The sequence below is a fragment of the Corvus hawaiiensis genome, chromosome 8 (genome assembly GCF_020740725.1).
Source record: "Corvus hawaiiensis isolate bCorHaw1 chromosome 8, bCorHaw1.pri.cur, whole genome shotgun sequence".
NCBI classification, from domain to species: domain Eukaryota; kingdom Metazoa; phylum Chordata; class Aves; order Passeriformes; family Corvidae; genus Corvus; species Corvus hawaiiensis.
Window position 1 is genome coordinate 18,362,776 of NC_063220.1, and position 24,186 is coordinate 18,386,961.

At 40.6% G+C, this 24,186-nt stretch overlaps 1 protein-coding gene across 3 annotated transcripts in view; it reads right to left on the reverse strand.

Annotated features, from left to right (window-relative positions):
* The window catches only part of WDFY4 (WDFY family member 4), a 124,845-nt gene that overhangs the window by 64,779 nt on the left and 35,880 nt on the right, over positions 1-24,186 (reverse strand). The window contains exons 18-39 of one of the 3 annotated variants that reach the window (XM_048311655.1): positions 23,661-23,879; positions 22,049-22,233; positions 18,904-19,135; positions 16,803-16,954; positions 16,158-16,269; positions 15,852-16,042; positions 14,165-14,317; positions 13,729-13,802; positions 12,778-12,939; positions 10,551-10,642; positions 9,538-9,637; positions 8,522-8,727; positions 7,822-7,991; positions 7,347-7,472; positions 6,712-6,873; positions 6,402-6,599; positions 5,306-5,399; positions 4,560-4,717; positions 3,878-4,116; positions 1,964-2,073; positions 818-1,009; positions 124-263 (exon numbers count right to left, since the gene is read on the reverse strand). In XM_048311655.1, coding sequence (XP_048167612.1) covers positions 124-263; positions 818-1,009; positions 1,964-2,073; positions 3,878-4,116; positions 4,560-4,717; positions 5,306-5,399; positions 6,402-6,599; positions 6,712-6,873; positions 7,347-7,472; positions 7,822-7,991; positions 8,522-8,727; positions 9,538-9,637; positions 10,551-10,642; positions 12,778-12,939; positions 13,729-13,802; positions 14,165-14,317; positions 15,852-16,042; positions 16,158-16,269; positions 16,803-16,954; positions 18,904-19,135; positions 22,049-22,233; positions 23,661-23,879 — 3,467 coding nt within the window. Of the gene's footprint in view, positions 1-123; positions 264-817; positions 1,010-1,963; positions 2,074-3,877; positions 4,117-4,559; positions 4,718-5,281; positions 5,400-6,401; positions 6,600-6,711; positions 6,874-7,346; positions 7,473-7,821; positions 7,992-8,521; positions 8,728-9,537; positions 9,638-10,550; positions 10,643-12,777; positions 12,940-13,728; positions 13,803-14,164; positions 14,318-15,851; positions 16,043-16,157; positions 16,270-16,802; positions 16,955-17,142; positions 17,268-18,903; positions 19,136-22,048; positions 22,234-23,660; positions 23,880-24,186 lie in introns of those variants that run through there. The other 2 variants (XM_048311654.1, XM_048311656.1) reach the window with 2 other exon arrangements.

A 24,186-nucleotide genomic window follows, 5' to 3' on the forward strand; every position in this document is an offset into this window, starting at 1 on the left:
GTTTGCCATGGAACATGTCAACCGACAGACATTCAGAAGCCACCCCAATCCAGAAAAACTCTCCAGAGCTATATAAAAGTTAGACCAGTGACAGACCCAGAAAAGACAAAGAACAAAATTTACCTCTGATTTGCATGCCACTTCCTCTGTGTTTCGGCCAGGTATAAACCTAATAGCTGAAGAGAGGCTTTCACTCCAGGAATTGTGCTTGCTCTGGGACTGGCCTGGCCCTGCTTTTTTCTGGAGAAGCTTCTTTTCAGATACTGCAGGCCAAAACAGACAGAAAAGCTTTTAAGACTTGAAGTTGAGCCTGTCGGAAGATAGAGGGGTTCTATCCCGATTACACAAGATAAAACAACATAGCAGCGTGTTACCCAAGATGAATTACTTTCTATTTTTATGAGAATTGAATTAACACATACTTCTCAAGCTTTTATTTAAAAGCCTCACAGAGCTCTGCCATAGATCAGTTTCATTACAGACACAAACTGTGAATCACTGCAGCACTACACACATTGCAACGCCCTTCTTTAACCATATATCCTTCCTTTTAAATCTTCCTATGGGATACAACCATCTAAGGAGATTTCTCTTTCTTGCAGCACAACATGAGCCCTAAGACACCACCAGGGGATTACAGAAGGGCTGGGTTATGACACAGGAAGTAATCACAGCCCTGAAGGAGAGAAACTGAGAATCTGCTTCTCAGCAGGTGATGTGCAGGGTATAACCAAAGAACAGCTGCTTTCCACCAGGCACCCCATTTACCACACTATCTTTGCTTACTACAAGGAGTATTCCATAAAAGAACAGAGACCTAGCAAGTGCTGCCAAGCTTTTGTCATAATTTCTTCCCATAAAGGAGTGATCTCTGTTATCTTCATGTCCCTTTCTTTGTCATTTCCTTTTACAGAAAGATCCATCTTGTAAGTGTCCTCCAGAGCCTGCTGCCTCTGAGAAATGAGCTGCTTCCAGATGATTTCTACTGTTCTCAGAATCTCCTGGTGAACTAGGAAACAAAAGTAACACCAAAAAATGATTCTTCATTTGTGTTTTCAAGTCAAGCAACAGGTAATGCAAAAACATCTCATTTGGAAAAGCACTGCTCCAGAGTAACTGCTGGAGTCAGTGGAGTTGTTCCTTTTTGTGTACTGCCTCCATAGGTTCTAAGCTAGAGTAGTTAATCTAATACAGAAAACAGCAGGATATTTCTTTTATATTTCAACTCGTTGAAAGAAACAAGTAGGAGTGACATGTGGTTTTAACAGGTTTCTGCTTTGGAAAACCATTTAATCAGAATTTTTATGATCTTATTATCATGCATAGAATGCTAAGCACATAAAGGACATTCTTTTATGTTGCCAAACATCACTGGAGATGGACGGGCAAAGATAACCAAGTTGTGAAACAATTTGACGCAGCAGGAGGGTACTGTACAAGGAAGTGCTGAGATGTTTTGCTCTATTTCCCTGCAAACCAGACTGATTTTGTTGCATCATAACCAAGCCAATATATATTAAAAAATAAAAAAAGAACACTGCTCTGCTGCAGGCTTCAGCTAACCACACTGAATCCAACCCAACATTTTTCCCATGTTTCTCTTAAATGCTCAAAATGCTTCTTTCTGCACGTAACAGACACACACTGTGTATGGCCTTGAAAAAAAGAAATAGAGCTACAAATAGTATATGTGTCTGGTCCCTTATACTGGCCGTAACATGGAGGAGAGATCTCCAAACTGATACCCATTACTCCTGAGGAGGTAGGGTGTGACTTTTGAATCAAAAGGCTTGATGCAAACGCAAGTAATTTTTCAGCACAACTTTCCTTTCTCTTTGCTGTGCCTGCAGTGCCTGTACACCAAAGAGGAAGTAAGTGGCACTTGCACAAGCTGCTCTGATAACTGCTTAGGACAGGTATTTTCCTTCTCTCTAAGCCACAGGAAACATGTGCCATGAATTACCATCATCTGGAGTAGGCAGGTTGCCCTTTTCCTCTTCACTGGGGGCAAGGAAAATTTGGTGATAAGAAGCCACCTTTGGTTTTGCATCCAACCCAAAACCTTCCGAACAGCTGTGACAAAAAAAAAAAAAAAAAAAAAAAAGGAGGACAGGTGAGGAAATCAGAACAAACTGAGGACAGTGAAAGAGCCACAGGTGTTTCTGCATATCCACTCCTACTTGAATCATTTAGTAGATCAGTATTTATAGTCTTGAGAGCTTATACCAGTCATGTAATACCACAGAATTTCCAGAAGTGGGAACTTAACCACTACCAGTCTGGTTTTCAAAGTCAAGGAGCAGTCATCATGACCCTCTAGATCACCCTCTTGTTCGTGCCTAATCCCTGCACTTCTTACTGCACTTGTATCTACCATTCACCCCGATTAGACAGAACACAGGGCTGTACTGATGTAGCCAGTCTACATCCAGCCTTCTTGCACCTCCCCTGGGCATCTTGTACATCGTCTCTTTGCTCTGAATTCCTCTGCCAGAGGTATCTGCCACTATGCAGAAAGCAGTGTCTTGCTGTACCCTACACTTGAACTGCTTAGTCTGAGTTTTTTGTAACAATGATTTATTCATTCAGTTTCTAAAGCACTCAGCACAAAAACATTGTAAATTTAGCACCGTGATACAATTATCACGTAGATGTGATTATTGAGAACATCACCATGGCCAAGAGGAGTTCTGCTTTGGGACTGGGGGCTGTGCCACAATTTACCAGTCAGTAGGTAAAAGACATTAGGAACTTCAGTACAGCAGTAACGCTTCAAAAAAAAAAAAAAAAAAAAAAGTCAAACAGGCTTGGGTAAGGTATCCATACAATCTGGACACAGAACGGCTGCCAATAATGGCATATATAGCCACAAGTAACATACCAAGGTCTTTCAAGTCTAAACAGGCCCTACTACCTGGGAGAGTCAAATCCTTGGGTATGCAAAGCTGCCATTTTTATTTCTGATTTCTTTAAAATACCACAGTTCTGATTCCCTGGGTTTGTTATGTTTGGCTTTTGGATAACACAAACCCTTCTCTAATTTCATTTTTTAAAAAATGTTTCTGCTCTTACTACGTAAAAGCAATCCTTACTCCATCTTAGCAGTTTTGGCCTACAAGTTATTATCTGACTGGAATGAGAATAATCCAGAAAAGATCTCAGGAAGTGTAGCTTACTTCTTGTGTAACACTGTATTAATGGATTCAATTCAAACCATCAAAGCAGTACAGAAAGCAATCAGTGAAACAAGAAACATCATTATAGCGAATAAAGCACTGGCCAATATTGGCTTTTTTTCACAAAACTAAGCTTCCAAAGTAACTCCCCAGCTTACATTAGCAGGAGTATATCTATTATATCAACATCTGTAAGAACAGCAAACAGTGGGTATGGATGTTCTAGCCCTACCCAATGTCAGAACAACCAGAACTTTGCAGCTCAGATCCAAGTCACAATAACACAAAGATCACAAGATCCATGCACACTTTTACTTATATTTTAAATGTACCTGCACATAAATCACTGCTGGATCAGAAAAAACATCTCACTAAATTACCCCATGCAGATGTCTCAAAGAATGGCTGCCTGCATGACTGTGGAGTGGTTCTAGCCCACGTCGCAGGAAGATTTCCAGATGCTCATTTTCCTGATGGGCTTGTGAGCCAGCTCCACTGAAATCAGTTCAAGCCTGTTAATTGCATTTACTACTCCGAAGTGAGTAGGCTGCTGGAAATGCTGGATCTAGCTCAATCTCAGCTTCTAGTGATTCCCCAAACCAGATATGACCTAAGTTCTGAGATATCTCCCCCTCTGCAGCCACTTCCATAGGTACAGCACGAGATACAAACAAACATTATAACGAGATGAACATTTGTACCTGCCCGAGTTCAGCTGGCAGAGGCAGTACATCAGACAGATGACAAAATTACTATTTGAGTTGTAAGTTGCAAAAATAATGTCCCAGTGCTCTTGCAGAACAATGAGAGTGTTCAGGACATTAAACTGCTCAGGCAGTGATTGTTGTGGTCTGGATAGGCAGTATAGGATGGCTCTGTTTAAGCAGCTGTACAGGGCACTGAGGAAAACTTCCTTTTGAGAGACAGAGCTTTCTAAGACCTGTGAAAACACAAAACAGCAGAGTACTTGGCTTGCTCAAAGAACTTTCTCCCCAAGGATCCACTCCTCCCACTTCATTTAACCTGCTGGAAACTTATTTCAGCGAAATTCCCCCAAACTACCTCTTACATAAAAATTATATTTTTCTGTATTTCTGCCGAAGTCCCCAGAACTGTGGAAGAGATTAATTTATTCCTGTTCAGCAACGTGTACATAGCCAACAGACAGTGTCACAAAAGAGTTAACTATCCTTTCTTTATGCTGCACCATCTATCTCTAATTATAATTTAGAACTGTTATGTTCTTACGCAAGAAAACAGGAATAACAACAATCACCAAACCAGTTGCAGCCATCCTCTTCAGAATTGCAGTATCACGACCTCAGTGTAAAACAGCATGTTAAAACATGCTGATAAAAGTTGGAAAAAAAAAAAGTGACTCACCCACATAATCTGTTTGACAATGAAGATCAGGATTTGCTTGGGATCAGCAGAAAACATTCTGCTGTTCAGCTTCTCAACCAGCTTCTGAACAAAATAAGCAATATTCATCGTGGATAGGGGTGCAGCTGATTCTGAAGCACCATGAGGATCGCTGCTCCCTGGAGAGGATACAAAAGGGTTGATTATTCCATAACAAGCTGAAATGAAAAAAAAGTGAAATGTGAGATTACCAGAGCTGAGTAGGAACAGTCTCATCCCACAGTATGTCAGAGCTGGGACATGTCTAAGAAGACTCTAGGTATAGCAGAAACACCTTACTCAGACTGGAAATGACAGCTCCATATTAAGGATGGAAGCAATCTCACTAAAATGTTGTAATGAAGAACTGGTTCAACTAACAACTCAGAAAGGAGAGCTGCAACAACTAAGTTAGTGGGGCTGCTTCCAGAAGCTTTCAAGGATAAACCTAGGTTTCTTTCCACATACTCCCTTTTTAATATTCAGGTATTTTTAATATCTGTTCTCAAAAAGAAAAAAATGAAGAGGCTCTCCAGAAAAAATTATAAAATTACAGTAATTTATGCAAACTGGCTTACAGCAAGATAGATTGGACAGTGCATCCTGCTTAGCTGGACTGTCCTTCTAGCTATTGTTTCCAAACCTTTCTAGCAATTACACCTACAGGCTAAATATCAGCTAGTTAAACAATCTGATTCACTCACCTCTTGGTCTTGTTTTCCCCTCACCTTGGCTGGTAACATGAAAGACATCCATAGCAGACAGCAGAACTTTTGTCTGAAAAAGTCTCTTCTGCTCACTGGTGGCATGTTCTGGAGAAGCCTACATAGTGATGGCATACATATTAGTACAGCAGGAAAACAGGAAATCTGATTCAACTTCACTTTCAGCAAGAGTGCCTATGTGGACAGCTACTGGACAGCAGAGATGGCAGGACTTCATTCCCTAGCTGGAAAACCAAGAAATCTTCCATAGGACTACACCATCTAGCTGATAGCCAGCACAGTCACCCTGTGCACACTGAACAGAAACAAGATTTTGCAAAGGGCCAGAATCTGGCTCACAGGTGGTTCCCAAGAGGTCTTGTCCTCAGGGAATTCAGCTCCATTAGCAGGCTCAGGATTCAGACAATCAGAAATCCATACTCTATTTTAACTGTACCAAACCTTGGGATAGTCCTGTATAAACATTTAGGGAGCTGTTGCTCCACAAGATGATTTAACTCATTACAATTGTAGTCAAGCTTATGTTCATTACTATTCATATTACTAAGCTAAGTCTGCATCAGAACTCACATCTAGGATGCCTGGATTATTGACAATGTGGAGTTGAAGCCTAAATTTTTCATCTTCCCCTTTCTTCAGACTACTCTGATTCTCTTGAGTGCTTAGAGTGGCTGAAACCTATAATCCAGACTTCAACTGCTACAGCTTGAATTAATCTGTACTTAAAGTGGAGAGAGGGTTTTTTTGTTTATTTGAGAACTGAGATTTTGTTATCTCAAAAATCAGTACACAGGATACTCCATGTGAAATTTTCTGTTCTCATCAAATTCAAGGGCTGCTCTAATGACAAGCAGATATTACTAAGGAAAAGTGATTTTTTTTTCCCCACCTTTCTTCAATATTAAACATTGCCTGAAAAATATCTTTTCTGTTTTCCAGGGGCAGCATTTTCTTAGTTCACATTAGTACAGAGGCATTAGAAAAGTCCTCTCCTTTTGTCACTGTTAGCACTTTTTTTTACTAGGTTGCTAGCAGGATATGTCCTGTCCTTCCACCCCCCGTGCAAGGTAGAACAGCAAAGCCTGATGAGAAGAGAAACCTCAAGAAGCAGCTCAAGGGGATGTCCTTGTTTGTTTGCTGGGATGTTGAGAAGACTGTCCATCAGGAGGACTCGCACAAAATCCCACACTTGTTTCTTGACAGGGTGTGGTAGGAGTGGGAGAGAGGAGGGATCAGCACAGCCTTTCCCTTCGGCAATGGCTGGACCATCAGGAGTCAAAAGGCCTTCAGACCCACCCTGTGAAAGCAGACAGCAATACATTTTAACTCAGACTCCTGTAAATTGATTTCTTTTCCCCTAATGACCCATCTCTGATCTGAAGGGCTTGTGCTGGCTCATATACACGTACCTTGGGTGGTCCTGAATGAAAAGCAACCATAGCCAAAGTTTTCAAGAAGTCAGGACAGTGCCACATGGGGTCCTGCATGTAACTGTGATAGATCAAGCACAGAAACTCGATAACATTCCCTGGATAGGCAATCGCCCAGGAGGCTTCTGCATCTGCAACAGGCTGAACACAGACAAATGTGCATCTGGTCAAGGCAGCATTCCTCTCATTCACAAAAGCTCATCTTTGTTCCTCTTTAGGTATTCCTAAGCAAACATGACACAGCCACAAAGAAGTCAGACGAGGCACCAGAAGCCAACCCGCGCCTTGCAGACTGAAGATACGCCCAACCAGAAAGGTAACATATTATCATCATCATCAGGAATGAAAAAAAAAAAAAGGAGTACTGTTGTGGGCAAGGCCTGTCTCTGGTCTCAGAAGTTCTTAAACATGAGCCCACCACATCCTGTGCTACATAACCAGGGCAGTAGTTGTTCTGACCCTTGGAAGTCCCTGCTCATTGTCACATTCAGTATTGCCCTCTGAGGGCAGAGCAGGCACAGGGATTACAGGTAAAGGCTGCCACTGGCATCTGTCACACCTGGGCACTTTATTCGGCCATTCACACTGCACTGTCCTTGCAACAAAACACTTACCTTGTCCACAGTGAATCTAACCATTTCCAGCAGTAACACAGCTGCCTCTGCACACAACCCGAATTTGAGGACGTTCTCTGTAAGGTGGTGCTGAAAGATCCACTGCAACATAGACTCAAGATCTTTCTACACAGGAGGAGAGGTATTTCATTCAGAGATAGGAATTATATACCATGCATCAAGAACAATGCCTGCTCTCTCCAAATCAGAATAAAATCAACACATCTGCACTTCCAACAGCTCCTTCCTCTCCTATTAAATTTGTAACATTTAACACCTGCCCAAACAAGGTTGTTCTGAACAAAAATTTTCTTAAAGTTAACTAACTAAACGTCTAAAATATGAATCATTTTTATTATCACAAAACCCAAGTAGGGTAAACTTGCCTGAGAATCCTGTCATGGAAAAGGGCATAAAATGTCAAAATAGTAATGCAATAGCAGCTTCAGGTGCTTGTCTGCTATTTTTTTCATACCTTGACTGCTTCAGGCGGTTCAGACTGAGGAGTTGCCAGAAAGAGCTCTGCCACAACCAAGTAGATCTCAGGGATGTGAACATGATCAGTCAGACATCTTTGCAACACAGAAAATCCAAAAATCAAGAAGTAGCCATTGTCAGGCACTGGAGGGTGACTTTTTAAATTATCTTTAAAGGAAAAGAAAAGGAAAGTGTCTAAAAATAAATGTCATATCAGCAGAAGAATTACTGACACAACTTTGTCCTCATTTGTCTCTGTCCCAGGACACTCAGTGGTCTGCTAGGCTGCAGTATCAACAGTATAAAAAACATCCCCAGACTAACAGATAATTTTTCCCACTATCCCTTTTGTTATAGGGCAGTGTCCCTGAATCATTCTTCTTCCTTTCTCCTCCTTTCTCAGATCCACAGGTCTAATTATCAAAAAGCAAGCTGAACAAATCTTAAAGAAACAAAAGGTTTCAGAGCATGAGTTGACATCTGAACACCTCAAGGGCTTATCAACTAGCCTGATTTTGTGCAACACAAAAAGTACCAGGACAAATTTATTTTTAAACTTAATAAATTACTACCTTAGGAAGTAATTTAAACTCTTGGTGTACTGAGATCAGTGAGGATTCTTGTATCATGTACACAGTGATCTTCTACCACTGAGCTGGATCAAGGCAGTGTTTTGGGAACATTAAACCAACACATACCCATTAGAATACTCAACCCTGCAGAGCTGTTTTCCAGCCAACGCCCAGCCACTAACCCCTCCTTGAATTTGTTCAGCAGCAAACGATTGTGGAGGAAGCACAGAAGCAGCTTGATTCCCAGGACAACTGTGCTGAAGTGCAGGTAGCTCTGTGTGAACAGCAGAAACCAGTCTGGCCCCAGTGCCAAAAATGTCTTTTCTTTTTCCCTAGGACAAACAGGTAAATGAAAACACATGGAAGGAAACATGATGGAAGACAAAAAGGAGATATTATTTAAAATTATCTGTAAGTGATTTAGAAGCTCATGTTTCTCTAAAAAAAAAAATCTCATTAAAAGGTGTACCACAACAGAGAATCCTGAAGATTTAACAACAGACTCATCCATACAGGTGAAATCACTCAATTCCTGCTAAATTTAACCTTGTATTACTGTCAGGCAAAACAGTTCATTAAGACGAAGCTCCTTCTGAGAGTGTGTATCAATAACTGAGGCAAGCTACATCACAGACTAGATCTTTCAAGCTATGAAATTCAAAATTCTGGTTTAAATTTTGAAGTCCAAGATGTACTATCTAATGAAAATGCACAGTTACAGCACCCAGCACTATGAAATCTGCCTTTCAGTTCTGAAAGGTAGAATTACAGTAGCATCATTCTCATGGTTACAATAGAAGGATGCAAGTAATCCCTCATTATATTGACTTGATTTTCAAATACAGATGGGATTTCTTCAACCCCTGATATGCAGAAGAAACATCAATATCCAAGTTCCCCTTTCACAGTATTTTCTGAAAACATGAAATTTTCTTTCAAAATGGATATCTGATGTGTGCTCAGACCACACAGCTGTGTGAATGCCAGATAAATCACTGACAAAAAAGACTCTGTGAATCCAGTCTGCTCTTACTTAGTATTTGTTTAAATTCGAACATTAGTGTGTTTAGTCCTGGTCAAGCACCAGAAGATGAAAAATCTGGAAGACAGAGACACTTAACTTCCTAAATGTTTCTACTTACTCAGAGGACAGGTGAAGTTTGTCTGAGCGTATTACATCTAACAGCATCTTCAATAGCTGGTTTCGAAGCCAGATTGTCTTTCCAGATGTTTGGCTTAAGGCTACAAATATCAGAAAGTAATAAAGAGTAATGAAGAGACAAAACACATGTTCCATTGCTTTGATGAACAACTTTGCATCAAATTAGCCCAGTAGAAGTACTTATATCAGGTACTTATATCAGGTACTTGTATCTTTTTTGCAGAGTAAAAAGATGCAGACATCAAATTTTAGACATAAGGAGTCCTGCTAACATAAGAAACAACCTGGGCTTACATTGCCAAAGTCCTCTCTTTAGAGTTATTTAAAACTCATTCAGACTATATGTTGAACAATATCTCACAGGAAGCAGTCTCAGGCTAACTAGAGAGGGAAATGTAAATAGGCAATCTGACTCGTACTGCCTAACTGTGTTGTCTATATACAAACCACAGTTACCAGTACCTCCTTAATATGATCTATTGTTTAGAGGGGCAATAACAATAAAGCCTCAACTGAAAGATCACAGTGAAAGGGCCAAATGACTGGATGTTCCCCCACGTGAACCTGACAAATACACAGATACTTTAAGAGGTGCAGAGCTCCGCATTATTATTTGCTACAACTGTAGGTGTAGCAAAGTCTTCACAGAAAATCCAGGATGCCCATTGAAATTTTACCCCTTGTAACAGCCCAGTAGGTTAGTATGGGGGCAATTTCAATTTAATGTCCTTCCTCTCTGTGTATATCTGAAATCCAACATTGTGTCAGCTCTGGACAATGCCGCCAAAGTACTACTGGTTTATTAGCAGAGAGAGAACAAAAGGGTCACCTCAGTGCAGCCTGTCCTTTCCATATGAAGTAATTGGAATTGTGCCTCTTCCTGCCACAGGAGGCAGAAGCACTAATGTTGCATTTAGGTTCATCAGGCCCTGGGGAAGGAAGGAAATACTGTAGCTACCTATCATAACTCATAAACCAAAGGCAGCCCCTCACCTTCAGTGGGCCTCTCAGCCACACTATCCAGGTAAATCTGATTTTCATCCACAGAAGAAGGTTTCAAGGTGTAAACAAGGAACAATCCAATCCTTGCAGAGAAAGAGTGAAGGAATTGTGGTCAACAGAAAGACATTCATTTACTTAGAGATTATATGCAAAGCTGAATACTGATTAATGACATAACAACCACTGGAAATTCCAGTCACTTGAGAAATAGGATGAAAACTTCATAAACTAGGAAGCAAATTGAAAGGTCACAGAATCACAGAATATGCTGTGTTGGGAGGCACCCACAAGGATCATCAAAGTTGAACTCCTGGCCCTGCACAGGACACCCCAAGAATCACACCACGTGCCTGACAATATTGTCCAAATGCTTCTTGATCTCTCTCAGCCTTGGTGCTGTGACCACTTCCCTGGGGAGCCTCTTCCAGTGCCCAACCACTCTCTGGGTGAAATTTTTTCTAATATCTAGCCTAAACCTCCCCTGACATAACTTCAGGCCATTCCCTTGGGTCCTGTCACTGTCACCACAGAGCAGAGATCAGCGTCTGCCCCTCCTCTTCCCCTCACAAGGAAGTTGTAACTGCAGTGGTCGCCCCTCAGTCTCCTCCTGTCCAGGCTGAACAGACCAAGTGAACTCAGATGCTCCTCATACAGCTTCCCCTGAAGACCCTTCATCTTCATGGCCAGCATCTTCTTTGGATGCTCTCTAGCTTAATATCTTTCTTATATCATGATGACCAAAACTATCTACAAATTGAAGTAAAATACATTCTGCTATGGAACTGTTTTCTCTATCTACTTTAAAGGTCTTTCACCAAGAAGAAAGGAATACTGAGTAAAGCACTCTGTTCACATGAAAGACTCTGAGCAGCCTGTGGCATTCAGATATCACTTATCACCACTTGGTTTCCAAGCATACAGAGGAGAACAGAGAAACCTTAACAGGTCCTTTGTGAGGGGGACTGTCACCCATTTTTCACTTGTAGTTTGCTTTAATGCATTACATGGTTCTAAGGACAGAAAGATTAATGTTATATAAACATATTTAGTGAAAGTGCATAATCTCCTCCTGCCCACAAGAAGGACATTTCTTAAGGGACATAACACCCATTGTTCTGCAGGAGTGGCCCACACAGCAATTCCCACTGGAAGTCCAAATTTGGGACCAGCAGAAACTCCAGCACCTCCCAGTGCTGCTGAGAGCCTGTTACAGGCTCTGCTGTTCAGGAGCTGGAAGGATAGGGACTGTCCAATCTCTCAGCACTCATGGGCCTGACAACCAATCACATTACCATGGGATAACAAATCATGATTATTTAAGAAAAAATGCTCTTTCACACTCCTTACATCATGACAAATTTGATATACTAAATCCACTACTCTCACCTGTCTCACTACCCATATGAAAAAAGAAACAGACTAACTCCTACAAGCCCAGGGCAGGGACATGCATACAGGTAACATACATCAACGAACATAACATCCACAAAAGAGTTGGCAAACACTAAGTTCATGTAACAGCTTACTCCACAGTTAACTATTAGAGGTACTCACACTCTCTAACAGAGCAAAAGGCTTAGACCACAGGTTTGACATGCAACTCTGTTTCTACATTTTATTAAAACAGAGCTTTAGAAACAGAGCTGCCATCTGTGCAGTGCATTTCCCTGGGAATTAGGTGGCTATAGACAGCACTACATGGACCTTCCTCAGTTGATAGGCTACAGGCTGGGAATATAAAATGAAGCAGTGCTTACATTCTGTGAAGAGCAAAGAAGGATTTAAATGCTATGCTTCATGAAATCCTGACTAACATAACTGATTGAAATTCAAGAACGAAAAGGACTGTTACTGGGATATAAACCAACAGGATTAGGTACACAGTTCTTTGGGGCCAAATTGTAATACTGTAGTGATACTTTAGGGACAAGGCTTTAATGAAACCAAATATTAGCTACAGGCTTTGAGTAATCCCAGTCATACCTACAGAACTGTCTGTGCCACTATTATAAGGGTCATCACCTTCACACAACTGTAAGGTTGGAGTGAATGAAAAAAGTTTTCATCAGTTTTTCACCAGGGGATCCTGCAGTTGCCAAAGATCTGGTGTTCTACCAAAGACAAGGTGAGAGAAGCTCTATTGTCAAGGTCTCTCCAACACTAGCAGAAGTATAGTTCATCTACAATCTGAGGAAACACAATAGACCTTGAAGGTTACCTGAGAACATCCCTTGTATTAAAGTATCCTTGCAAGAGATGGGACAGAATAGTGCAGGCCAGAGTGATCTTGGAGCTACTGATTTCAGGATCGTTGAAAAGGAAAAGAAGCTTGGGCACCACTTGTACCTGGTAGGCAATTACAACATTCTGACATGCATCTCTGTAAAAAAAGCACAGGGACTATTAAAAGCTTCTACTGGAAATGACCAAATTTGCCGAAGTTTCAGCTAAAAGGATTCTCAGGTTGCACTGATAATTTGTGCTTTTGGCTTCTAATATTGTCTTTATAACATTTCAAACACTGTCAGACAAACTGAACATGTGTCAGTGATGGAGATCTGAAGACTACTCTGTGTGTTCTACTCTTCTCTTCTGCCCTCTCCCCCAGAAACTGCTGCATTCCAACAAGTTCAAAGAAAACATTATAGAATTTTCAAGCAGCAAGTTGGTAGAAAAAAATGCTATTCCTGGAAAACTCAGCAAGGGACATCAGACAGCTCTCCACAGAGCTTTCTGCTACTTAGCCCCCCTACCATGCTTTGTCTCTTTAGATACATTTAACTCCAGTCCAGATGATTAAGCATACTGATAAAACGGTTGTGTTTTGATTTTAAACACAACTTCAATTATATATTTTAAAAAGTTATTTCATACTGAATTCAAACATTCAATTTTCCCCTCCCCAGCAGATATTTAAACTTTCATTGTACAGCAGTAGTTGCACGTGAACCAGGTAACCAGATATCTTTGCCCAGTCTGGCCGCATAGTCATCTCAGGAGCTGATCAAATCACTAGCTCCGGGCTTGAAAGAGCAATACAGGAATGATTCACTCCCAGAATCCACAGATTCCAACTGGGACTAGACCCTTCACAGCCACCTCACAGTTCTAGCTTCAGGTTACAGATGTGCTTGTACCACAGGTGTCTGATTCAAACACCTCTATATACCTGGAGGACTGCAAGATCTCCACAAGATGGGAAAGAAGAACAAGGTCAAGATTTTCTGGTGCTTTCATCCAAAGCTGAAAGACAAAGGAAAGCAGAGGTTTTACCACTCTGCTGAACTTAGAGAACAGTATCTGCAGCAGAGAAACAGTTAAATCTAGTTAGGGAGAAAATCATAACATTCAGCATTTCTGTAATGCAACCTGCAGGCACTGGGAAGTCCCTGCTAGCGTAGGGAATTGTAGCTCCAGAGCTAGCCCTGAGGAGCAAGCCCTCTGGGAGTGTTCCTGCAGACCTGGGGAGCCACAGTGTGATAATGCACAACATACAACCCCACCCTAAATATTGGATACAGGTGGTGCTGGGAACTAACCAAACCTCGTATTGTAAAGCCATCTTTAATACAGCCAAACCCACAGAGTAACATGAACAGTTTTACCTCAAAGTTGCAGAGAACATACTGGAATGCACTACAATTCTTGATGACTGAAGACTCGAAGCCCAGCTCAGCTGTGCCCACCAGGGAGAACATTAACTGTAAAATCCTGCTGTTCAGCAGCTGGGTTTTCCTCTTCAATAGATAGCTCAGCAACTGAAAAAAGAAGACTGAATAAGTACCTGCCAAGTATAAATCTTTATTTATAAACTGATATATAACACTTCTCTTTAATTCAAGACCAATACACTGTTTACTCAGCTGTAGTAGTCATGCATGCATACATTTTCCATAAGTATCATGAAGAAAATGCAGATTTCAGTCCAGACACAAAATTTCATGCAGGAAATGAAAGGGTCAATTTTTGAAGTAGCTTGACAACTCCGTGGCATTGAACAGCAGGAAAATATCTGCCATATTATGTTGAATCGAATGTACAAAAAGCAACAGACAAATATAACTATAAATAACCACAGTAGGTGTTCTATGCTGTTCTTCATGGATGTATTCTTAATTGCTTACAAATGGTCTTAATTTAAAAAATATTAATTTTCACCTCTCCAAGTGAAGAACATTTATGAAACATTGCCAGTTTCTCAACTGAGCCTTTGATTATCCAACAATTTCCCAATACTGTGAGAAGAATGTTCAGAAAGCCATTACATTTTGAACAGGTTGGGAAGAATAGAAATTAATTTGAAAATACATATCAAGACACATTTATTACTTAGCTGTTAAAAAAAACCACTTCACTCCATTGCAATATGGTGATCAGTCACATGAAAAGAACACTATTTAGTAAAAAAATCAAAAGGAACACTCACACAATATAAAGACTGGCATTCACCTACAAAAAAGGATTGGGCAAGCAATATCTAAGTAGGATAAATATATTGCTATAAATTGTGATCAATTTATGAACAATTTGCATGTTGGGAAAATTGAGAGTTTATAATAAATCATTCATGAAACCCTAATGTTAGGAGTCTTGTTTGGAACCTTCTGTATTAAAGAGCCTTCTTTTTTCCTTCAGAGTTTTCTGCTTCACCTACTCAGCATGAAGTAAATTATACTAAACTGAAACTTTATACTTGAGCCTCAATCCATCCAATATTACATATATAGACTTTACATATAACCAAAATCTTCAATCTGCATAGCTTTCAGGTTTAAAGATTAATCTGGGATAGACCTAATCAGTGAATTCAGACAGCACGCACTTTTATCAGCACAATTCCTCATACACAATGAAGACTGAGCTGTGGGAATTCATTGTCAGCCTTACACTGGGCAGTCTGTAAAGAGGAATCCTAGGCCGAGGGGAGGAAGAAAACCTGCCTGATAAGTGGTCTTTTGTGTAGGGCTCAAGTGTGTTGGTAAAAGGTGAAGAGTGGTTCGGTCACAAATCTGCTGCACTGGTTTATTTAGTTTATTAAATCATGTCTGACCAAGAGGCATCTGCCATCTCCTTCCCTTCAGCAGATAAACTGTTACAGAGGTTCCCAGGAATTATAAACTATAAACACAGCATATAGAGCACTATCCTATATTCCCCCTCCTAACTTACAAAGTTCCAACCACAAGTGCCTGTAGCCAAGATATGTTTGGTTCGTTCCCATTGATGGATTTGGGGATAAATATCTACAAGGAAAAGATTATAACCAGAATGAATGAACAAAGGAGTGTCTACCTGGTATCCATGGATGTGCCTCATCAGTTTTCCACTCAATGGGCTATTGTTGAGAATGGAGTTCAGGACTTTGACAGCTGCGTACATGGTGTGGTCATCACGGGCCATAGCAATGAGACCCAGGAGAATGGCAGGGCCTCCAATAAAGTTCAGACTAGTAGCTGCTGGAGTGGACTGGAACACTCTTACCCCTAGGAAATTGCAGTGTTACTCTACCAGGAAGTTACATGACCAAATCTATTGTTATTAGCCAGACAAAGGCTTCACTCTTAAAAAAATATTAAGCATTAAGACAAGTGCATTTACCATATTGGCCCACAGCAACTGACCCAATAGTCCGCAAGGAACCTGAGAGGTGCCCAGCAATATTCTTAGCTAGGAATATTGGAGTTGAACTGTCCCGAGAATTAATCCCAATCTAAAACAGATAAAAGACATTTTAAGAAAACCTTTGGTAGTATCGGGGACACTAAAAGTAACAAATGCATGCTCTGACACTTTAGCTTATTTTATTACTTTTATACTATGAAAACCATCTTTTTTCACAACAAGTTTATTGTAAGGACAAACATTCACCTATCTACAATATCCCACAACTCCACTACTTTCACGTCAGTAGATCTGGTATTAGCAAGAATGATAGAACAGGATGTGAAAAGTCCTTGTGAAGGCATTAAGAAAACACAGAATGAAACAAGTTATCCCAAAATCTGAAAATTATGACTTCTGTTCCTGTTTCAAAAAAATGCTTTTAACATTGTGCTCACACTGTCCAATCTATTCCTCTCCATATATGAAAATTAACCTATGAGTAGAACAAAGTTAAGGAATGGGAAAAGAAGCTCAAAAAAAGCACTGAAGGTACACAGACAAGACAAAGTCAGAAACTTGGCTCTAGGAAACTGATTAGAAGCAAGAGAAAACTTGTTTAAGACAAGGGGAATTTGTGACCTCTTTGGCAATCAGCCGACCATCCACTTCATTGTAAGAGCTCTTTATATCTTGGACTGTGGTGAGAGATGAGCACACTGCATTGATTCCAAAAGAAATCTTCTCCTCTGCCACCAGAGGTGCAGTATTATGATCACTGTACTGGCCCTCACCTAAAACAAGAGAGACTGTGAATGTCTGAAGGAACTTCGTTTGTTCAATATGCAAGACAGAGAGGCAGGTGAAAAATAACTGGAGGAAACTGGTATTTAGGAAATAATTTTACTTTGTCTTAACTATAATTAGAAAAAAACATTCACCCTTTGCAACACAGTCCACAGCAGCTTGCATCACCAGCAGATGTGCTTGGCTGTGTCCTCTGCTACTTTGCCTTGATTCAATATCCTCTCATAACATCTCATGAAGCTCAGTAAAGTCCAGAATAAACCTCTCCCTCCGTCCACACAATATAAACAAACAAGCTTTCTGGATATAGAAAACATTTCAGAGGCCTTCTGTGTTAGTGGGAACTTTATCAGGGATACCAGAAGCAAAGATTTGTGTGGAAAGAGGGCAGAGGCAAAAGTTTAGAGCTGCCAACTCACAACGTTTGGGAAGCTTCTAAAAAGTACCAGGTTCAGCAGCTTAATAACTACATGAAATTACCATATGCATTTCTTTAAAGAACTTTCTATTCCTGCTCACACTTGGAAAAACTGTATGTACCTTTATTAAAAAAAAGGTCAAGCTTGTATTTTTGACAATTTTATACACTAGGAAAACAGCTGACTTACAAAACTGTTTACTAATGCTGGTCACACAGCCCCTTTAGGCAAAAAATTAGTTCATACACCACATGAAGATTAACTATAAGTAAATGCCCCAAGACTGTGTCACCGTTTCCCTTCCAGCAGGACTTGGTTTTAGGACTAAGCCTCTGCACAACTGCAGCTGATTAGTGAGAAGCAATGAGGTAGTGGGGAAGACAGGACACAACACTGCCAAAAATTCCCACTGCTGTTTGCAACAAGGTCATCAATCCATTTTAAGGAAAAAAACATAGTATTTGAGGGGATTGTGGTAATTTTTTTTTTAAGTCAGAATTTCCATTTGACCAAGTCCCTTTGAGTGTTTTGATGGAATAGGGAGAGTGCAGGGAGAGAGAGGGAGATCATTTCACAATCATGAGATCATATCTTGTATGTTGCTCTGTGATTCCCTGCAGCAGGGCATAACTAGAGTCAGATGGACACAATCTATAATTAGTACTAGTTCTTCCCATCTGGGGAGAACTTTGCAGAAAACAAGCCCCCCAGACTTCATAAAGACTCAATGATTCAAAAAATCAAATCCTTTTGACTTCTACAGGTAATGTTTTTATTTCAGAGCTGTACTTTGACACCATTTCTCTTTCAACAACCCCTTCCCATGCTTGACTTGCAGATTTTTGCGTGTAGATAGACAGCATTCTGAAGGAGTACTCTCAGCCAGTCTTTTCACATTGTTCTAGGCTGGAGTGTCACCAAGAAAGATTATTTTGCTCTTTTCAAATGAGAAATGACCATCCCACTTCATCCCAAGCTCTAGCACAGAGGTGAATGTTCAATGTTGAACAAACAGTAATCAGTAACTGAAATGTTTTGTCTGTCTGTTTAAGAATTGAAGCTAACAACATACTTTAGTTAAAAAGCCTCTTCATTAAATGGAATGTATCTTACTCCCCTACTCCTCTCTCCTACACTGCAGGCATTTGCAATTAAGCTCCATACTTCTTTTTCTGCCCTTTTTTTTTTCCCCTGTTAGCACTGTTAATGCAGAGTATCTCAGTTAAAGCTTCTGCTTTAATGTTTGTCCAACAGAAATCACAATCTTGCAGCTCAGGATGTTATACCTCTTTACTCTTCATCTCTCTCTGCTGCTTGACTCCTGCCCTTCTTTCCAATTCACAGTATGTTACAAGATCCTTGTGTATCTTACTACAGCCTTGTACAACATTCAGTAATGCAGTTTTCCAGACTTTTAGAATGAGCCCTAGACACAGCTGGAACATTAATAGCAGATTATAAAAATAAAAAGAACACTGCCCTGACAAATAGTGGCACATATGAGAATTATTACATACCTTGAAGTTGTACTGCTTGGAAATTGCTACAATACTGAGGGCCAAGCTTAATAATAACTTCTATGGTTTCCACAGAAATGGCTTCTTCAAACAAGTATGTAGGACCAAGGCGCCAGGTCAAAGAGGACTTCTGTTTCCAAACTCGAGGAGTAGCTATGTACCCATAGACATCAATAAAGGAAGAGGGTTCCATGGAAACACAGCTACCCGGTAAAGGCTGGAGATACTGCATCTGCAACAGAGAAGGAATTCACTAAGGGGATCCAATACATTCAGGGTGCCCTGGGGTCTTGTCCCTGTAAGGTACTGCCTGCCACCTCTTTGCTCATTAAGCTCTCAGTCAGCTGTGCAACAAAATTATATTGGGTCTAGCTGAGCTGGAGCTCATTTTCCCACAGCAGCTCTCACAGTGCTGGGCTTTGCCCTGGGAGCTAGAAGGGGGCTGACAGCACACCAGGGTTTTGGCTATTACTGAGCAGAGCTGGCACAGCATCAGTGCTGTCTCTCCAACATTCCCCCCATCAAGGGGCAGGAGTGGGCAAGATCCTGGGAGGGGACACAACCAGGCCAGCTGACCCAAATTAACAACAGGGATATTCTATATCGTATAACGTCAACTCAGACATAAAAGCTAAGGAAAGGAGGAGGAAGCGGGGGAATTCATGATTTACAATGCTTGCCTCCTATGGCAACTGCTCCATGTGCTGATGCTCTGCTTCCCAGGAAGTGGCTGAATAGCACTCACTGATGGGAAGTAGAGAATAAACCTATTTTTTTCTCTTTGCTTGTGGACATGAAAACTCACTTCTGCTTTAATAAACTGCCTTATCTCAACTTACAAGTCGTTTTCCATCTTATTTTCTCTCCTCTGTCCAGCCAGGAAGGGGAGTGATATAGCTGCTTGGTGGGCACCTGGCATCCAACCAAGGTCAACCCACACAATAATTATCAGCTATTGTTCAGAAATTGGACTTTGAGAAGTACTGTAAACATAAGCATTTTGGAATGTTTAAGGCTAATTTTTGTTCCAAAAACACAGTCAAAAGAATTTCAAGTATTGGCAAAGAAAAACCCTGTCTTGACTCCAGAAATATTTTTCCTCTTCTAAAATTCATAATCCTGACTATGACAACACAGAAAGAAAAGTTACAGATCACACTTTGGACTGGCACAAATAGAGAATAAGCAGTTTTTGAAGAGTGTAGACTGTTCAAGTGCATCAGTAAGCTTCAGTGGAGCTAACATTGTTTAAGAAACAGGGCCATTTATTTTTGGTACCAAAATAATGATTTGGCCTCCTGAACAGAGTCTATTATTTTATTTAACTGTAGAGAGCTCTAACAGGAAGTAGTTGGAATTTTTTGGTAGAGAGAAACTATATTGTACTTTGGGGCTTAGCCCTGTCTTTAACAACTTGCTGTTAGGATAGGAGACTCCTAGCATTTACTGATGTCTGGATACTGAGATTTAGAAGACAGGGCTGGTCAATATTAAGAGGCAGGAGTTGATACTTGAGTGAATAAATATTTGACTTGATGAAACACAGTAACACACACACATACATACCCGCCCCATAGCCACCAACTAAATATAGCCTTTGGTATTGTTAAGGGCCTTTGTCCATTTCTAACTTCTTAGACAATCTTTTCACTGAACATATCAAGATGAAGGCTTGCATTTAGTCAGTGACCCCAACACTGGGAAAATCTTTTGTTTACTAAAGGATTCTTTTATTTATATGAGCTGTTTCACTGAATGTTAAACACACTTGCCGAGAATTCTTTAATCATGCAATGTTTAGGCCTAGTTTTATTGATGACTTTCAGTCTCATTTGAAGGAAGTCAAATTAAATTAAATTTTCATTCTTGAAATGGATATAGGTCCCAAAAGACATTTATAAGACAGATCATTTTCCCAAGTATGATAAAGAGAATATTTGAATTAAACAGGTTGCATTTACAGGGGAAGCATAAAACACGCAAGTGAGCTTTGCACATGCTGAGATTGAATTGAAATATAGGAACAAAAAGGAAGAAACCAAGGTTACAAGTTTCAATTAATAATAGGATTCTATTCAAAAACAAAACCAAAATAACACTACACCAATCAGAGACATACTAGAAAGAGCAGGCTGCCTTTTCTATACTGCATTCAAAATGCAAAAATTAGATCTCTGAAATAGTATGAGTTTACTGCAAAACGAGGAGCATGATGATATTAATAATATAAACCAGGGGCTATTCTCATTTATCTCGTAGATTATGAACCCTTCAGGTGCATTTGGATTACTTTTGCCTGATATCTCATGCAACCTGAGAACTGGCTGCTGTGAAACAAAAATCACAAGAAATGGCACATTAGGGGAAATACCAGTACACCAATATTTGCAATGAACTCATGAATTGATATAATCTCAGACACTGTACAACTAACCCAGAGGAACACCTATCTGTTCCTGAATGCTTAGTGTGCTAGTGAGGAAAAAGACCACTGACTGACATTGCTCCCATCTTTGGATTCTTGCAAAGAGCTGGCCAGTCACAGCAGCTTATTTCTCTGTGACCTTTCCACTTTCAAGAGCTTTCTTCAAAAGAAAAAGTGAAGACTCCCTGCATAATTCATCACCTTTGCAGGTTTTAGCCTAAATCCAAGTTATCTTTGGTTTAGGGCTTTCTGGTCACACCTTGATGTGAAGTACTTCTTATAGATGGCAACTTCTGCAAATTTTGGGCTTAAACTGATAGGTCCTCTGAATCACTAGTAAACTCAGAAAATTTTGACCTAAATGTTTAACTGAATTTCAGCAACATAACCCTGAGCTACCTGCAACCTAGGTAACTTCAGCTCTAGAGGAGATAACCACCACATGGTTATCTACATGCTGAAAGGGGAGGGGGAACTAGTTCAAAGCATCAGTATAAGGTGAGAACATACTTCTGAAAAGCAGCACAAATACACCCTCTTTGGTATGGATTTCTGACTCCACTCACACCCAGCACAGTGGCATGTGTTACATGTGTAAATCACCATGCTTTGAGTTTCTCAGATTAATACTGAGAAGTCATGGTAGGTGCATTGGGAGATGAAAATTAGAAGCAATGCAAGGCAAAAGTCAGGCGCAAGATCTATGCAGAGAGCCTTTACCTTTGCAGAGCCAAGCATCTGACCATTTATATAAGCTGACACAATGCAGTTCTTCTTTGCTTCCTTAGCAACTGTCACTGTGAGATGATGCCACTGGCCAGTGACCAGTAGTTTACCACAGCCAAACTGGACTTGCCCTGGAAATGTGGAGGGATTTAGGACCTCACCCTCAGGTTCCATAATATCTGTAACAGCAAAAACAGAGGTAAGTCAACAGAAAGTTTCTTACCTTCACCAACCTCTGGAACACAACTTTCAAATGGGACAGAAAGAGCATGACACTCTGTGGGTAGAGTGTGATTCGATGGTATTATGTCCAATGTCTTTAAAACATTGCCCAAGGTCTAGTATCAGGACCTACAACTTGCACACCTCTCAAGCTCCCTCCAGCATACGTGTCACCCTCCCAAATAATACCTGCTATCTGCCTTGACGCTGCAAAACTACCCTGACCTAGGAAAACCCAACATATTCACTAAGGGGAGAACCCCTCAGTATATTCACAGTTAGCCGACTAGCCTGTGGCACAAGGGATAGAGAGAGCTATTGGTAAGACAGTCTCTGGTGCCAGAGACTTATCGGTCATGATGAGGGAAAGAAATCTCTCCCCGGATGCCTTGTTCTGTTACGGTAATCGACCCCAGTTTGGCTCCCCCAGTTGGCTGTCAGCCTCTACCCCTCATCACTCCCCCAGAGCTTCCCCACTGGTCCCGTTCCCTAGTCCCGCCTTTTCCCTGTCCCCAGATAAAACTCCTGAGTTCGGCATTGCTCTCGCCTTTGCCTCTGTAGCCTTCGACAGTGTAGGCGAAGCAGTAACTGCTCCTCTTGGAATACACACAAAGGCCCTTCCTATCTCTTGGTGACCGACTTTTTACTGAAGCTAGCCATGCGTCTGTGTATGCGTGCATGCATGTGACCCCACAGAGCCGGACAGAAACAGTAACAGCTGACACAGAGAAACTCCTAGCAAATCCATTATTTATAAAAGTCTCTATAATAATTTGTAGCTTTTATGAAAAAAGGTAAGCTGGAATTTTTATCATTATCTAAGGCAATCAGAGCACTCATACAATGTCAGCTGTGCTTGAAAAAGTCCCAGCTACTATTCCCACTCCATTTCCAACCTCCTCTGGAATATTCAATCACATTTACATTTGAAATACCTACTCTACTCAATAAGGAAAAGGGGATAAATATCAGCAGGGAACAGTATTAACAGATTGGCATAATAGAAAACATTCTGAAAGAGAGGAGAGGAAATGAGTTGTTTCATTAGGAAGCTAGATCACTCCCCAAATTCTCAGTCCTACTCTCCAAACCTGCCTAATGTCACACAGAAGAGACTGGTTCAAGCCCAGTCTCCACAACTGCACACCACAGTATAAATGACACTCAAAAATTTTCCATAAAATATTGCAGTAATTCACAATGCCTACAGCAAACTTAAAAATTAAACATGGCCAAGAATTACAATCACAACTGGATGCAAGAGGAAAACTGAAGAGAAATCTCATTAATATCCTGGGTACTTCAAAGAAGAGGAAATTTATTAATGAAAAATTCCAGATAATAAGAGGACACAGCACTGCAGCTTGACTGAAAAGAGCCTTACCAAGTGGCTGGAATTCTACTTCTTCTGTAGAAATGACCAAAGAAAGGTCCTGTGGAAAGAAGCTTACAGAAAAGCATACAAATTCTTGCTCTGTTCTTGACATGTGCCTCACAATGGTAAGGAAGCGGAGTGGGTGGCTGTTGTGCACCAAACCAAACTTGCTAACCAGGAACCAGCAGGAGAGTGTCAGTCCACTTGAGGGAGGGAATGTTCTGATGCCTGTAGACAGGAAACAAAAAGGCATTAAGGAAGTTGTTTTCCTTGGGCAGCCATTAGCAGACTGCTTTGTGTTTCATTTGTAGTCCATACCATGGAAGAACCAACATTAGGTTATGGGGTTTAATTTCTATTCTGTTAGATTTCACTGCTTGTATTCAGTATCACAAAGATTGCACATATGAGTCTGTGCACATGTATAAATGACCTAAAGCTGACCGATGAGAAATGACTGCTAGATCTCCATGCTATGGAGCTCATGAATTAGCAATCTCCAAGCCAGAAACAAGTTCTCAAATTTCACAAAAAT